The sequence below is a fragment of the Antechinus flavipes genome, chromosome 6, assembly GCF_016432865.1.
Source record: "Antechinus flavipes isolate AdamAnt ecotype Samford, QLD, Australia chromosome 6, AdamAnt_v2, whole genome shotgun sequence".
Classification (NCBI taxonomy): Eukaryota; Metazoa; Chordata; class Mammalia; order Dasyuromorphia; family Dasyuridae; genus Antechinus; species Antechinus flavipes.
Genome location: NC_067403.1, coordinates 248,008,273 through 248,026,167, shown reverse-complemented (window position 1 = coordinate 248,026,167; position 17,895 = coordinate 248,008,273). Strand labels below are relative to the sequence as shown.

Genomic DNA, 17,895 nt, shown 5'->3' with positions numbered 1-17,895 from the left:
GTAATCTCTGAATGTGTTTAGTAATATTTTGTATCATAGAACACGTCTTAGATCAAATATCTGTATCTGTATCCCACTTGTATGTTCCACTCAAGTCCAATTCTGATCCTTCATTAGGGGATATGGAACTAGTCCAAAATATGTGAAGAGAACAGAAACTCTGGAAAAATTAGCTGCTTCAAATATAGTCTCATAAGGGACAATGTGTCTTTTGGCCAAAGATCAACCTACCTTAGTGCTAGATGTTCCTCATAGCAGGCTGGCCACCAAGGTTGTTGGGTTTTTTTTTTCATTTTGTTTTGCTAAAATACCCTGCAAAATAAGCCAAAGGAAGAAAACTTAGTCTCAGCTGTCTCATTACATTTTCATTTCACGGTAATGTTGAAGTAGTGTTTATAAAGTGAGGCAGACAATGATAATGTTAACCAAATTAGAAATAATACATTTATTTTTAAGTGCACCTTGTGTCATCAGTTTTGTTTCCATAGCTACTAAAATAGTTTCCACAATTACTAAAACATCTGACCATTTCAAAAATTTTATTGGCTTTATCTCTAGGATAAATATAAACTTCTCAGACTGAATTTTAAGTCTACCCAAAATCTAGCTCTCATCTTCTTTGCTAGTTTTATTTCATATGTATTTCCTTCTTACAGTCTTCATTGAATCAAACTGATCTGAAAGTAGTTTTCTATCAATGACATTCCACTCCACACAGCCCTGTGTCCAATTATTCACCCAATTCCCAGCATATGATCTCATTAGCTTTTGGAATCTATACCTTCATTCCACACACAATCAACATCTATTAATGAAGGACATTTATACCTCTTCTAATTCCTAAAGTCCGTATAATGTTAAAATTACTTAGAATTTTTCTTCAAGGTCTATAAAATGGTGCATATCCTTTGATCCAGCAATGCCTCTACTGAATCTACATCCCAAAGAGATCATAAAAGGAGGGGGGGAAATCCACCTGTGCAAAAATGTTTATAGCAGGCTATTATGTAGTGGCAAAGATGTGGAAACTGAATGGAAGCCATCAGTTGGGCAATGGCTGAATAAGTTATAGTATATGAATGTAATGGATTTATTGTTTTATAAGAAATGATAAGAGCAAGATTATTTCAGAAAAGTCTGGAGAGACTTAGATGAAGTGAATAGGACCAAGAGAATACTGCATACAGTAACAACAATATTATGTGTTGATCACCTGTGATGGACTCGCCTCTTTTCAACAATGAGATCATTCAGGCCAATTCCAATAGACTTATGGAGAGAGATAGGACTATAGGGACTGAATGTGGATCATAATGTAGTATTTTCACATTTTTTTATTGTTTTCCTTTGCTTGCTTTTTTCTTTCTATTTTCCCCCTTTTTGATCTGATTTTTCTTATGTTGCATGATAAATATGGAAATAGGTTTAAAAGAATTGTACATGTTTAACCTATATTGGATTATTCACTGTCTAGGGGAGGGAAGAGATGGGGAGGGAGGCAGAAATTTGGAACACAAGGTTTTTCAAGGGTGAATGTTAAAAACTATCTTTACATCTATTTTGAAAAATAAAAAGCTATTATTATTTTTTCTCAAAAAAATGTGTTTTATGTGATTTGTGTTTACTTTCCTAATCTTTATACATTTTGTTTCCTCTATAGAACTCAAATTTCTTAACATCATCAATTATTTCATTGGTACATGAGGGCCAAGCATCCAAGAGGAATCAGGGATCATAGAATCTGTGGGCTCTAGAGCAATTTCCACAATGATCACACTTCAGAATCTTAAATTGGACTTGCCTCTCACCATAATTTATGCATGTTTATGCATCTTCACTGTATGGAGTTAATTCTTCTGTGAATTTTTCTTTTGCTGCTGCTGACTGATGAAAACACTAAGAGGCATGAATGGAGAATATCTCAGAGGTGAATGACTTTATCCTTGGAGGATTAACAGATACTCCAGAATTTCAGGTCCCCCTTTTCATAATGTTCACCATCATCTATCTCATCACTCTAGTGGGGAACCTGGGGATGGTAGCTCTTATCTCCTGGGATCCTCATCTCTATACTCCTATGTACTTTTTTTTAAGTAACCTCTCTCTAGTAGATTTTGGCTACTCCTCAGCTGTGACTCCTAAGGTGATGGCTGGGCTCCTTACAGGAGACAAGGTCATCTCCTACAATGGGTGTGCTGCACAGATGTTTTTCTTTATGGCTTTTGCTTCAGCAGAAAGCTACCTCCTAGCTGTAATGGCCTATGATCGCTATGAAGCTGTGTGTAAGCCCCTCCATTACACCACCACTATGACATCAAGTGTATGCGCTGCCCTGGCCATTGGCTCTTATGTCTGTGGCTTCCTGCAGTCTTGCATCCACACAAGCTGCACCTTCAGCCTGTCCTTCTGCAGTTCCAATGTGATCCATCACTTTTTCTGTGACATCCCCCCGCTCCTGGCTCTCTCCTGCTCTGATATCCATTTTAATGAGTTGGTGGTCTTTATTTTAGGGGGACTCACTATCTTTTTTATCCTCCTGGTCATCTCAACTTCCTACTTGTTTATTTCTATTGCCATCCTGAGAATGCACTCAGCTGAAAGCCGGCGAAAAGCCTTCTCCACCTGTGCTTCTCACCTTACAGCAGTGTCCATATTCTTTGGAACAATCATCTTCATGTACTTACAACCTAGTTCTAGCCATTCCATGGACTCAGACAAAATGGCGTCTGTTTTCTATGCCACAGTCATTCCCATGTTGAATCCTCTTGTCTACAGCCTTAGGAACAAAGAGGTTAAGAGTGCTTTCAGAAAAGTAACCTGGTGGAGAGGATTTCATTAAGCTTATTCCTAGGGAGAAATGCAATCCAAGTCTGCCTTCTGAGGGTTCTAGGTTCCAAAGTAGTCTGTTTTCTTATATTCTGCATTTCAGTTCTGTTTGTTCCCATATTATACACTGGAGTATATTGTGCCATTAGAGTCAAAAAGCCTAAAATTTGAATGTAGACTGTGATATTTCCAAACTTTGTGATCCTCAAAAAGTCCTTAGCATTAATTTGTGGGATCTGAGACAGGTGGTTCAGTTTGTTTCAGTAAAGGGTATAATAATAAGGTTGGCAATGGCCGTGTGGGAATGCAACATTAGATGATCCAGGGTCTTGGAGTTGTGACGAGTTAGTCCAATCACACCCACTTCTGCCTCTCACTTTGATTTTTGACCCAGATATTAAACTTCAATGGTATAAGGAATTCTTGGTGAGCAAATCCCTAACAATGAAGAAATGTAACTGCTTTGCACTGTACAGTATCGGGGAATTATTGTGGCTACCGAGAAGATGGATGACTTGCCTGGAATCAAGTAGTTGATATGCAACTGAAGGGAAAAACTGACTCTATATCTTGACTCTGGGATCAGTTATCCATACAATTAGCCAGGGCAGCTTTTAAAATAAAGATAGCTTCTAGTTGCATAACTACCTAAGCCTCAAAAAGATGGGCTGCGATCCTTAGAGCTACTGTTCCCGCCCCTAACAAATTCATAAAATAGAGCTAATCTGTCTCTCTCTCCCTCCTTCTCCTTCTCTGTCTATCTGTCTGTCTTTCTGTGTGTGTGTGTGTGTGTGTGTGTGTGTGTGTGTGTGTATGTGTGTGTGTGTGTGTTTCTTTCTCCCTTCCCCCATCTGTTTCCTGTCTCTTTTTCTCTTTTTCTCTCTATCACATCTGGCTCTCTCTTTTTTCCTCTGTCTTTCTGTTTTTGTTTGTTGGTCTCTGTCTCTCTATTCCTGTCTCTCTCTCTCTGTTTCTTTCTGTTTCTCCATCCTATATCTTTGTCTCTCTGTGTTTCTTTCTGTTTCATTGTTTCTTTCTTTGATTCTCTAATTTTACCTAGTTCTGTCTCTTTCTGTCTCTTTTTATCCTTGCTTCATATATCCCACTTATACTTCTTTTCTACCTCCAAAAGAGAGTAGCATCTGATCAAGATCTGCATTCAAACCATGTGGACGGAAATCGGTCACTATTATTACCACAAATAGTAGTTAATAGTAATTTGCTATAAAACCACATGATTCTATGTGCTCAAGCCCCACCAAGGGAACTTCCCACATTTCAAATTCTCAGTGGCATTCTGGTTTTGTGTTTCCTTTGAATAGCAGAAGCCATAGATGGGTGACTAATGATCCTCTGGCTTGGCTTCAAAGTTGATAGCATCTGAGGCATTAGAAAATATCCTATAGACTGGTAAGAAAGAAGCAGAAATATAGTCAGGTTTTCAGCCCAGTTTGGAGAGAGACAAATTCTAATAGTAAAGAGATAAACCTCTTAGAAAGAAAGGGTATTTTGTGATGTAGTTTGCTACTTGGGGTTACCTATGTACTTTCCCCAGTGTTCTCCATAAAGAGCATTTCTCCATTTAGCAAGAAAAATATTGTCTTTGTGGCCTTTACAAAGTGCTACTTACAAAACAAATAGTTACTCAAAAAAGGTAAATAGGATAGGAAGGAAATTGCTTGTTCAGCCATCGAGGTGATTCTAGTCCACAAAATAGTACTAAGGATATGAAAGAGACTTTGTATTGGGTACCAATGAAAAGAATGGCACTATAATGTCACGAAATATTGACCTAAGGTCAGGTCCCATCTAACAGAACTGCACTGTTTAAGTGATTTATGCTTTCTCTGTTCATAGTTTCCAATGATAGTTTTATATATTTCGCTGAGGCAAAAATAAGACCATTTGAAAAAATCCATTTGACACTCTGAGAGATTATACAGGTATTTTCCCAATTTGGGAAAGATATCTCTTCCAGTGCATTAATCTCTATTACAACAGAAAGCTTCCCTATAAAAGATAATGTTGTAGTGCATTAATTTTCAGTTTTGTCCAATTTTTCATGACTCTTTTTAGAGTTTCCTTGGCAGAGAAACTGGAATAGTTTGTCATTTCTTTCTTGAACTCATTTTATAGATGACAAAATGAAGACAGATTGTGTTAAGTGACTATAAGTAGTAAATGTCTGAGGTCACATTTGAAGATGAATCTTTCTCATCTAAGTACCACTATTCTATCCACTGTGCCACCTAGTTGCCCTTTGGAATCATGCTTAATCAAATAAATTCTGCTATTGCTTCTATATGGAATATGTTAATCATCTCCTTTACAACTACCATCTCTGGAACCATTACAAGACTCTGCACATCATATTCTCCCATCAGAATATAATCTCCAGTGTAACTTGGTACAGCCATTCTGAAAAGCAACTTGGAATTATACCCCAAAAGTTACTGATTTCTGCATATTTTCTGACCTACAATACTAATAACTTCAGAGAAAGAGGAAAAATTTCTATATTATGAAAATATAACTGCTCTTTCTGTTGTGATAAAAGACAGTTAACTAAAGGAGTACCAATTGATTGGAGAATAGTTAAATTATACTATATGAATATAATGGAACAATATTGTGCTAAAAAATGAAAAACATTTCAGAGAGATCTAGGAAAATACATATAGACTGAGATGGACTGAAATGAACAGAATCAGGAGAAAAATGTATATTATAACATAAACCTTGTTTTAAAAATGTATGATTTTGGACCACTAAAGAACTATGATCAATCATTGTTTCAAAGGACTAATAATGAATATTCCTATCTACCTCCTGAAAGAGAAGTGATTACAATAATATGTAAAATGAGACACACATTTTAGGAAATGGTAAATGTCAGAATTTGTCATGTTTGACTATGCTTATTTATTTTTTTAAAGGAGTTTTGTTTTTCTTTTTTTTCCAATGGGAGAAGGATTCATGGTGGAAAGAAAAATAAATGGTTAATAATTGAAAAAAATAGAATTTCAAAGAATATAAATTCCTTAGAGTCATGAACAAGCTTTGCTTTTGTGAATGAATTAATAATTAATGGAAATTCATTTATTAAGAGCTTATAATATGTCAAATTAGGTATTAGGCATTGAACATTTTGGGATGGGGAGGAAGAAAACACATAAAAGAGAATATTGGCCAGAGAGGAAATTTTGGTCAGAAGAGTATAGGAATATTTAGTGAGGCCTTGGAAGAGAGGAGCACAGGAAATGATGATAAAATAGTGGTTAAGTGATTAAGGAAAAGAAGTCCCCAGTCAGGAGAATAGATCCCAAAGATAAAGTTTCTCTGTGGTGAGAAAATAATTATGGAGGAGATGATTGAAGAGTTGAAAGTGAAATGAATTTTTTTGTATCTGTATAGCCATTGTTAAGCAAATGCCAAATGCCCATTTATCTATCCCTTGTTTCCTCCTATTAGTCCCTGGATTGGAGCTGTGATTTCCATCAAGTAAATCTGAAGCAAATATTAATTTATTAAAAATAGTCTTTGAGTGCCCAATACTGTCCTAAGAACTAAGATACAACTAAGAAACAAAAGACAGTTTCTACCCTGAAGAAATTTACAATCTAAGAAATTTACAATCTAATGGGGAGGTGGAAATGACAACATACAAGCAAATTTATACAGAATAAGCTATATACAGAATAAACAGGAAATGATTAAGACATTAGGATTAAAAAGTGTTGCAGGCAACTTCTTGTAGAAGGTAGGATTTTAGTTGGGACTTAAAGAGACAAAAGCCAGGAGTCAAAGAGGATAAAAGAGAACTTTCAAAATGTATGTGGAAGGGAGAGGGGGGGGAAAGGAAGGGAGGGAGAAAGGGAAAGGGAGGAAGGGAAAAAAGAAGGAAAGGGAGAGAGGGAGGAAGGGAAGGAAGGGGGATGCCCCAAACTGAAAGGTAAAGTGTCTTTCTTTTGGAATAATCAGGAAATCAATATCACTGGATTGAAAAATATATGTGATTTAAGAAAACTGTAAGAGAGCAGGTAATGAAGACATTTGGCTGTCAAACAAAGCATTTTATATTTCCTTTTAGAGGCAATAGGAAGTGACTAGGGGAGTAATATGATGGAGCCAGAAGTAGCTAATGAAATAATCAAGACCTAAGGTGATGAGGGCTTACACTAGAACTGTGATATTGTTAGAAGGGAGGGAAGGCATATATTTGGGACATGTTGCAAAGGTGGAAATGAAAAGTGTTGATAACAGCTTAAATGGGGTTGATTGAGAGAGAATTTTAAGTTCAGGATGATTTCTAAGTTGTAAGCCTGAGGAACGGGGGATGATGTTACTTTAAAAAGTAATAGCAAACATAAGAAGGTAAGGGTTTAAGAGAAAGATAATGAGATTGATTATGGAAATATTGAATTTAAGATGTTTATTTGACATTCAGTTTGAGATATATGAAAGGTAGTTAAAGATGTAAGATTGAGGGTCACCAAGGAGAGTAAGGCAGAAAGGTAGATTTAAGAGACGATTTGTTAAATACTGATATAATTGTGCATTAATATTATCTTCAACTGTGAAAATTTTCTCCAAGTCTCTGATAATATTCACTTATAGAGAGATATTGAAAAGACTTCTCCTTTGTGCTGAGACACTTCTAAAAATAATTCAATAATCTAGCTGAAATAAAACTACTAAACTATGAATGGAGACACCAGGAGCCATCTGTTTGGTTTTAAAATAATAATAGTTAAACATATATATATATATATAAAACTTACTATGTGTTATGCACTTTGGTAAGAGCTTTATAATGGAAAGATACTCAGAATCCCCATCTATTATACCTTCTCAAACAACACACTGAAAGAGAATTTATTCAGTAATGTCTTCACTTCACATGTACACTATCTTTCCTCCACCTTCAAATGTACCTCAGAGATGAGATCACCTTCTGTGCAGGACCTTTTATTTCAAAGTGTCCAGCCTTTATTTAAAGGCAATGAGGATCCCCACATTAAAGACCACTTTTATTTTTTCACTCCTTTCTTACTATTAGGAAAAATCTTGCTTTTCAAAGCTAAGGCCCAGAAAGCAAACTGTGTCCTGAGCTTGAATTAACAAAGTCCTTTGCACACATCCTCTTGATGAACTCTGTTGAAAGTAAATCACAGAGTTAGCTTAAACCAGTGTTTTACATTTTGTTTATATAGTTCTTGTGTCTATTTTGACAGGTATATTTTCAAGTATTTTTAAATTGTCTAGTTATTTCAAATGATCGAAAACAATATTAAATAATATTGCTGACACAGTGTAGTATCTCTATTTTTCCCAAATCTATTTTAGTTTCAACTTTAAGTCATGATTACCCCTCTTGATTTTTCCCAAATCTATTTTAGTTTCAACTTTAAGTCATGATTACCCCTCTTGCTTTTTATATAATAAATTCTATTCCTAAGCATTATTTTATCTTTGTGTATATCTCTCATTTTTCTAGCATTTCCTGAAAGCATCACATTGTTGAATTCAATTTTTTATCTCCTGTCATTTTCCATTTTATGGGTAAATTCATACCATTCACTTCTGAGTATTTTCTTTCCTCCTTCCTATTTTTCTCACTATCTTTCTAACCCTATTACTATCATTTCTTATTCCTCTCTTTATTTTTAACATCTATATTGTCCTCTTCTTCCTTAATCTAGTCATTCTACCAATAATTCCTCCCTTATCCTCTCCCCTATTATATCCCTTTGCCTCATGTTTCTTTCTGATTTTAGAAGACTTTTAAACCTTTCTAAATGTGTGTTATTCCCTCTTTAACCGATTATCTATGAGAATAAGATTCTAGCACTACCCACCCTTACCATAACTAGCTTCTTTTATGTCAGTTTCTCCTTTTATGCCTCATTTGTATGAAATAAATATTTCTTTTTATTTCTCCCTACACAGCTTTTATTTTAAAAATTAGCTCAGACCAAACCTGTCTTTCAAACTACCCAAATAATGATGATAAGGATGAGTACTGCTAATATTTCAATTGACCTTATTGAGTCCCTTATAATTGGTCTTTAATGTTTACCTTACATTTCTCCTGAACATTATATGTTGAATTTTCCCTTAAGCTCCACTGTTTGTATCACAAATACCTGAAAGTCCTTCAGTTTGTGAAATATCCATTTTTTTATTTAGGATTAAATTTTCTGGGTAAATTACCTTTGGTTGTAACCCAAACTCTTTTGCTCTACAAAACATATTCTTCCAAGATCTGCAGTTCTTCAATCCAGTACATGCTAAGTTTTGTGCATACTTATTATAGTTCCATGACATTTAAATATTTTTCTTTCCCTATTTCCAATGTTTTCTTAACCTGGAAACTTTGAAATACAGCTATTATATTACCACAAGTTTTCATCCTGGGATCTCTTTCATGAGGTGATTGGTGGATTGTTTTCTATTTTTGTTTTGTCTTCTTGTTCTAGAACTTCAGGACAATTTTCCTTGATGATTCTTAAAATATTGTTTAAGCTTCTTTTTGTATCATTATTATCAGGTAGTCTATTCTTATAGTGTTTCCCCTTGATCTGTTTTTCAGATCAGTTGTTTTTTTCTGATGAGATATTTCACTTCTTTTTTCATTTTGTTTTATTATTTCTTGGTGTCTGAGAACATCATTAGCTTCCCTTTGCCCAATTATAGATTTCAAGGCATTATTTCCTTGCTTAATTAAGCTTTTGATTCTCAATTTCAAGTTGCTTGACTTTTTAAAGTCCATTTTCCTTTTGTGCTTGGGACTATTTGACATTTGGCTTTTCTTAAGCTCCATTATCTTCTGAATATGAACCCAGATCTTCTCTATCTCCATAGTAGTTTTCTATGGTTGGGTTCTTTCTCCTTTGCTTACTCATTTTCTTTTTTGTTTTTGTATTTTATCTTGTTTTTAGCAGCTATATGTGTAATCAAGTTCTAATCCCAAGGTATGGTAAATGATGCTTGAAATTTGAGGTCCTTCTTCCTGTTATTTTCTGAGATCTATCTTGGGAGCTCAAACTTGGGATATTCTTTCTAATCCTAAATTATGGCCAAAACCCTCAGCCACAAATGATCTTTCTCCCTGTGGTCCCTCCAATGGCTACAAATTACAGCTGGAATTAAAACCAGGGATTCTGTTCTCGTTCAAGTGCCAACAGTCATCAGTGTCCCTGTCCCTCTGCTACTGCATTTTGGACAGGTTTGTGCCAGCTCCTTCTATCAGCCCATTATGCATCAAAACTCAGCACAGCAGTACTTGGTGTCTCTCACACAGTACAAGGTCCTTTAAACTTCTACTCAGCCAGCAAACCCCAGTGCCATGATGTCTGGGAAATAACAGTTTCTAAGTCTGAGATTGCTTCTCAACCCCATCTATTCCCAGGGCTTGTTGTTTATTGATTCTGCAGAGTTGGCCTACAGGTGTTTATACTTCACTAAAGCAAAGCCTCTGCTCCTGGAGGTCAGATCTTTCCTTATGTTTTGTTATTGGGGTTTTTTTTTCAGATTGTCCAAGGAGAACAAGAGCTTCACCCTGAAGTTTGTTTATTCCCACTGCTATACATTCTTTCTTAGGCAGGTATTCTTTTTTGTGTGAAGGAAATTTGGAGAGACAAAATATTTTTTGATCTATTTTCCATCTTCCCAAAATCCTTTCCTATAAATTTTATTCTTACACATATAAAATGTTCTATTTTCTCTCTGCCATAACTTCCTTATTCCAAAATGTTATGGAGAGGAAAACCCTAGTAATAAATATTCAGTCCTGAAAAAAATAATATAAGCCAAAGCCAATTCAAATACACACACACACACACACACGCACACACACACACACACACACACACACACACACACACACACATACATGTATATCATTCTATTTAAACCTTTCCTTTAGAAGATGGATAGCTTTCTTTATTGATTCACCTGATTCATGAGTAAACATTGTTGATCAGAGTGTCTTTGAATATTGTTCACTAGGAATAACAATTTCTAAAGCAATAAACAACAATTCTAAGGAATGGAAGATGAAGCATCCTAGTCACCTCCAGAAAAAGAGGTGATAAACTCAACATGAACAAGGAGACATACGTTATTTAGAAATGCCCCAAAAAGGAATTTTCTTTGCTTGATTATAAATGTTTCTTTGTTTTTTCCACAACAAACAATCACTTTAATTTATGAAATAAAAGGAGCATTTCCATAACAGAATAGAATTTTTGAAAATATCATTGCACACAAAACTACAAATTTATTATGTACAATTTGCCATTTCTTTTAAATATATAATAAAGTTAAGTAAAGTTCTTTATTCTTCCCCACCAACCACTGTATAAATGGTTAGAAATATGCAAAGGGCTTTTATGATGTCCTGAAGACTATTTATGAATCAAAGATATAAACTGTACCTCAGCTACACAATAATGATGGATCACTAATTATAGACCATTATCAATCAATGCTGAAGGCATGGAATGTATACCTTGTCATTTCTTCTCTAGCCAAATATTCAATTGAAGAAAATGTCTTTAGTGGAATTAAGTGCTTTTCTATGGCAAAGCACCTGTTGTTTTTTTCCCAGCTTATTCCAGCTGAGATTTCAAAATGGGAGAGTCCACTGCTCATAGAAAAGTTGACTGAAATTTTTCAGTCTATATGGCAAGAGAAGATCATCCCCCAAGAGTTGAAGTAGTCCTCAATCATGTTTCTCTATAGAGAAAAGGGAAATAAGTCATCTTCTGAAAATCTCTTTGCCAGGCTGATCTTTCATCTGAAAGATGTTTAATCTCTCAGAGAGCAAGTGTGGCTTCAGAAAGGGATAATGGACAGGTGATACAGTGTTTGCTGTCCAACAACTCCAGGAGAAATATTAAAAGCCAAACAGAGGTCTACACAAAATGTTCATTGACCTGACCAAAGTCTATAATATTGTTAGTCAGTTGTGGGAAATCATGGCAAAATTTGATTACTCAGTGAAGTTCATTAGTATTATACATCAGTTTCATGATGACTTGCTTGCCTAGGTTATGGATAATGGATAATGTTCTCATTCTTTCCCAGCCATCAATGGTATGAAGCAAGGCCATGTGTTTGCTTCCATGTTTTTTAGCATAATGTTTTCAGTGATACTGTCAGACACCTTTAATTTTTATTCTCCTTACTGAGAGTAAAAATGGCATTAAGATCAGTTAACATATCGATACTAAATTATCTAACTGGAAAAGGCCAAAAATGATATATGATTTTTTTGTTCACAAATAACTGGGCATTCATTGCAGCCTCTAAAGCTGAGGTGCAACAAAGTATAAGTTGATTCTCTGTACTTGTGTGAGACTCCTAACATTTAATACCAAGAAAATACAGGTTCTGCCCTAGCCAGAACCACATTATCTATATATGGAACAAATGGAAAAATTTTGAACACTCTTGAAAAGTTAATTTACCTTGGCAGAACACTGTCCATAGATGTATACATGGATGCTGCAGTTGATGTCAGAGCTAGCTCAGTGTTTGGGAGACTCCAAAGGAAAATGTATAAAAACGATATTAAACTGTCTACAAAACTGAAGGTCTGCAGAACCATTGTCCTGATCTCATTGTTACATACCTGTGAAATTTGGACAGTATACCAACCATGCCAGGAAACTGAATTACTTCCATTTGAATTGTCTCAAGAAAATTCTGCAAGATAAGGTGCTGGATGCTGAGGCCCTGAACTGCTAGTCATTCAAACTCTACTGCAGAGAGAACAACTCTGAAGAGCTAGTCACATTGTTCAAATGCCAAAAATATATTCATGCAAAAGACTATTTTATGAAGAATTCACTCAAGGCAAATGCTTACATGGTGGTCAGAGGAAGTGATACAAGGATACTCTCAAAATCTCTCCAAAGAACTTTGAAATCAATTACATGACATGGGAGATACTAGCAAAGAATTACAAGCATGGTGTGCCCATATCAAAGAGGATGCTATGTTCTGTCAATAAAACAATATTTCAGCAGCTCAAAAAAAAAAAAACCATAAGATGTACACATTTAGAGACATTGCCATTTCAAGAGTTCACATGGACTATTTGTACCTTGACTCTTACAAAGTGATTTCCTCTTCAAAACAAAGAACAGTGAAAATAAACTTAAAAGTGGAACATGTTTTACAAAAACCCAGTTGTTAAATATTTACTAGTACATTCTTTCATAATGGTAAAATAAATCAGAGAATCACAGGATCTAGGATACAGAACTAGAGGGAATATTCGAAGTCATTTATCTCTATTTCTTCATTTTAAAGATGGAGAAACCAAGACTCAGGTGAATAGGTTTTCAGTAAAAATCAGCACTTTGTATCTTTACCACTTGGAGAGGAGATTGAATTTTTTTAATGAAAAAAAAATTAACTGGCACAAGGTCAGGATGAGGATGGATTGGTTCCACTTAAAAAAAAAGATCTGAGAAAAATGGGGGGGTGGAATTTACATCCAAAGGTTCTGATGGGGGCCCCATTTCTAAAGTACATGAAGAATTGGCTCAAATTTATAAGAATACAAGCCATTTTCCAATTGATGAATAGTCAAAGGATGTGAACAGAATTTTCAGATGAAGAAATTAAAGCTATTTCTAATCATATATAAAAATATTCTAAATCACTATTGATCAGAAAAATGCAAATTAAGACAACTCTGGAGTACCATTACACACTTCTCAGATTGACTAAGATGACAGGAAATGATAATGATGGATCTTGGAGGGCATTTGGGACAACTGAGACACTAATGTTGTTATTGGAGTTGTGAACTGATCCAACCATTCTGGACAGCAATTTGGAATTATATCTAGAGAGCTTTGATTCAGCAGTGTCTCCTGGGTCTGTATCCCAAAAAGATCATAAAAAGGGGGAAGGATCTACATGTGCAGAAATATTTGTAGCAGCCCTTTTAATAGTGGTAGGGAACTGGAGACTGAGTGGATAGAATGTTGAATGGCTGAATAAGTTGTGATATATGAATTTTATGAAATATTATTGTTCTATAAGAAATGATTAGCTGAGTGATTTCAGAGACACCTGGAGAGACTTACATGAACTGATGCTAAGTGAAATGAGCAGAACCAGGAGATCATTGTACATAGGAACAAGAAGATTATACAATGATCAATTCTGATGAATGTGGCTCTTTTCAACAAATGAGATTATTTAGACCAATATCAATGATGTTGTCATGAAAAGAACCATCTACACCCAGAGAGAAGTATGAGTACTGAGTATGGATCACAGCATAGCATTTTCACTCTTTTTATTGTCGTTTGCTTATATTTTATTTTCTTTAACTTTTTTCTCTTTTTGATCTGATTTTTCTTGTGCAACAAGATAATTGTATAAATATATACATATGCATACATGGATTTAACATATATTTTTACAATGTTTAACATGTATTGAATTACTTGCCTCTGGAGGAAAGAGTGAGGGGAAGGAGGGGAAAAATTGGAACACAAAGTTTTGCAAGAGTTAATGTTGAAAATTGTCCATACATATGTTTTGAAAATAAAAAAGCTTTAATAAAAAAATATCAAAAAATAAAACTATAGAATGGATTTAAAAAAAAAAAAGAAAAGATCAGCAGGATGATTTCAAAGAGGCCTAGAGAGACTTATATGAGCTGATGATGAGTGATGTGAGTAGAATCAAGAGAACATTGTACACAAGAACAAGATTATGTGATGATCAATTTTGATGTACCTGGTTCTTTTCAATAATGAGATGATTTGGACCAGGGCCAGTGGACTTATGGTGGAAAGAGCCATCTGCACCAAAGGGAAGACTGTTGGGACTAAATGTGGATCACAACATGGTGTTTTCACCTTTTGTTGTTGTTTGCTTGCTTTTTCTTTTCTTTCACATTTTTTCCCCTTTTTGGTCTAATTTTTCTTGTGCAGTATGACAAATATGCATGTACTTATAGAAGAATTGTACATTTAACATATATATTGCTTGATATCTAAGGGAAGGGTTGAAGGAAGAGGGAAGAAAATTTTGGAGTACAGGATTTTGCGGGGTGAATGCTGAATTCTATCTTTGTATAATATAAGCTCAATAAGTCAATCATTGGTGAGATATCATAGTAGCCAAAAAGCCAATGTAACTTGAAGAAAGAAAATTTATGGGTGAGGCATGAACACAGTTCTCGAAAAAAGGATTTGAATGTTTCTGCTTAGCCCAAGAAAACAGAACAATAGATAAAAATGTGAGATATCAGGTGAAGGTTTTATATAAAGGAAAAAAGTCCAGTTAACAAGCTTTAGCTTACAATAGGATTGTCTGCTTTTGGACCTTCTCTCTTTTTTGCAGAACATAGAGCTTGAGCAGCCACTTGTTAGAGATAGCATAGAGCAATAACATCAAATTTCAATCAAAATTGGGATTGTTAAACCATATATAAGAACCCCTGCAGGCCACATATTGATTTAGTTTGAAAGTATAATGCTATCTCTGTTTTGTTTCTTTAATTATTTTATTAAATATTTTCCAATTAAATTTTAATCTGGTTCAGGCAATATATATGCCTGTGTTAAGAGTGTTGGGGACTACATGCAATTTGCGAATTGTGTTTGACAACTCTGGTTTTGTGGACATTTCTGTTGAGACATGATTTGGAATAAATAGTCTAAACGGTCTTTTCCAACTCTGATATTTTGCCCTTCTTCTGTCTCTTCATGGAACCTGATTCTTTGTTCTGGTTTTCACACATTGCTTCAATTTCCAGATATCTGTGACCCCAGTTGGATATATTAAATTTGTCACTTTTCCTTCACTTTTTGAAATCTACATCCAAAACCAAGGATTAGGATCTTAAGATATGAAAACTATTAGAAGTGTTAAGAATCTAACAAAGCTTCTATAAGTTTGAAAAAGGAAATTAATTAAGGAGGCATTCAGGCATATAAACTTACTCTTTGCCCCAACATATTCTACTATTTCTGTTTTTATCAATGTGAGATACATTTTTTAAAAGATAAAATTATTCTTTCTGGGATGTTTAAGTTGAGATGTTAGCCTTTTGAGTACCCAGAGCATAATAGATATTTGCTATAGTCACGATGGCTGGATGAGTACCTGTAGCAGGTCCCAACTTCAACCTAACTCCATCAAGAGAATTGAATCCCAAAATTCCAAAGTGTATTAATGTCAGAGATGATACTAGTACTCAAATCTTCTGACATATAATGCAAGCCTCTTCTTAAGCTTTCTGAGAATATTATATTAACATCAACATGTGTCTTCACCATTTTCCATTGTTGAGACTTTCTGGAACATAGCATGTGCAAGTCCCTGATGGGGACTTCTAGAGTAAGAAAGCAGAATTCCAACTGGTCCCAAGATACCATCTACGATCTCCCTGTGGTTAAACTAAAATCCAGCTTCCAATTTTCCCTATCTTTATTGTCTTCTTTTTTTTTATTCTTCCAAATCTCTAGTCAGATCAAGCTGGGAGAAGAGAGAACACTGAGAAAACCCCCTTATACAAAAAGATCTCAAGAAATTCTGTAATAATATATCTGAAGCAGACATAACCATTAGCAGTGTTGCTAATGGATTCATTAGGGACTAAACTTTCAGGATTTAATAATGCATAGAAGGCATTGAGACTGCATCCTAGTCTAGGAAGCTCCTGTGGTATCTTCCACAAAAATAGCCCAAAGATGTTTCCTCCCTAAGACTCTCACATAGTGTAAGACATCAAAGTCTTTCTATATACTCAATTGGAAGAGGATCCGTCAGAGAGCAGACAGAGAATTATCTCCCATCCAAGGCTTCTTTTTTCTTGGAAACCATGGCAAATTGAAATGCCATAAATTCCCATCCCATAAAAGAGAAAAGAAAACAAAGCGTGTGTGGCTTTCCAGATGACCTGTCCTGGGAGTATGTCAGTGCAAAAGCAGTCTCTGCATTCATCCTTTTCTCAGGTGGCTGAAGGAGACTGAGGCATTATAATGTGGTAAGGCAATTCCATTTCTCTTGTTTCTTTTCATTTGTCTGTTCAGGCATCCTAGAATTTAGAACTAGAAAGATTGGTGAAGATAATCTAATTGTCTACCCCCATTTTACAAAAAAGAGAAAGCTAATGTCAAGAGAGCAATAACTTGCTCAGAGTCTCATAAGATGAAGAATCATAGCTCTAGCGGTGGAGCAGACTAGAGGAAATCTAGACCATCTACCTCATTTGACAGATATGCAAACTAATTTAGAGATTTAAGTGACTTGACCAAAGTCATCAGTTTCCTCTTGATAACTATGTCCCAGGACCCCTGATTTGATTTTTCCGCTACTCTGTGTTCTTGTTACTTTATGTATGTTAACCTCATCTCATCAGGTTCAAAATAATCAAGGATGTACCAGGCAACTGATATAAAGGATATATCTCTTCTCTTTGAGTTAGGAGATGTGGATTCTCATCCTGACTCTGAAGATTGCTTCCCATGTGAGCCTAGATCAGTAACAGGGACTATCTGGACTTTAGCTTTCTCATCTGTAAAAAGAAAGGAGAGACTCAGTGATTTCTAATTTCCTTTACACATCTAATTAGCATATAGTCTGTTTTAAGCTCTCTTCCAATTCATTCCTACTTTTTATATTTTAAGGTTATTTTCAACTCTGATATTCTCAGTTTGTGTGATGTTGAGCAAACCAGTTCACCTTTCTAGGTCTCCATTTTTTCATTTGTACAAAGAGGTTAGACCCAACTAGAAAGTGCATCCTTCCTTTCTAATGCCTTGCTTTGTAAGGTTATCTTGCACTTATTTGAGGTGACCTTGGGAATCAGGAGTCCTGAATTTGAATAGCTATGATCTCAAAAAAAAAATTAAGTACAGACCTCAAGCAGGCAGTCAGTGAGCACTTATTAAGCAACTTCTATATACTAAGCACAGTGTTAAGCACTGGGGACAAAAAATACCGAAAATAATCATTTCCATCTTTAAGGAATTCATACTATAAGGAATGGGAGGTAGAGTATTCAGATAACTTTTTTATAAACTGGATCTG

General features: G+C 35.1%; 1 protein-coding gene across 1 annotated transcript; it reads left to right on the top strand.

Annotated features, from left to right (window-relative positions):
• Window positions 1-1,909: 1,909 nt before the first annotated feature.
• On the top strand, window positions 1,910-10,236 carry LOC127539784 (olfactory receptor 5B2-like). Its single transcript, XM_051964117.1, has 2 exons — window positions 1,910-2,812; window positions 9,854-10,236. Exons 1-2 carry the CDS (start codon window positions 1,910-1,912, stop codon window positions 9,890-9,892), a joined length of 942 nt encoding a protein of 313 aa, XP_051820077.1. The 3' UTR covers window positions 9,893-10,236.
• The last annotated feature ends 7,659 nt before the right edge of the window (window positions 10,237-17,895 follow it).

Excerpts from the sequence above, each read along its gene's own strand:
- LOC127539784 (XM_051964117.1), top strand. The coding sequence starts at position 1,910 with ATGGAGAATATCTCAGAGGTGAATGACTTTATCCTTGGAGGATTAACA. Across the intron at positions 2,813-9,853 it reads TTAAGAGTGCTTTCAGAAAA|ATCTATCTTGGGAGCTCAAA; the intron begins GTAACCTGGTGG and ends TTATTTTCTGAG.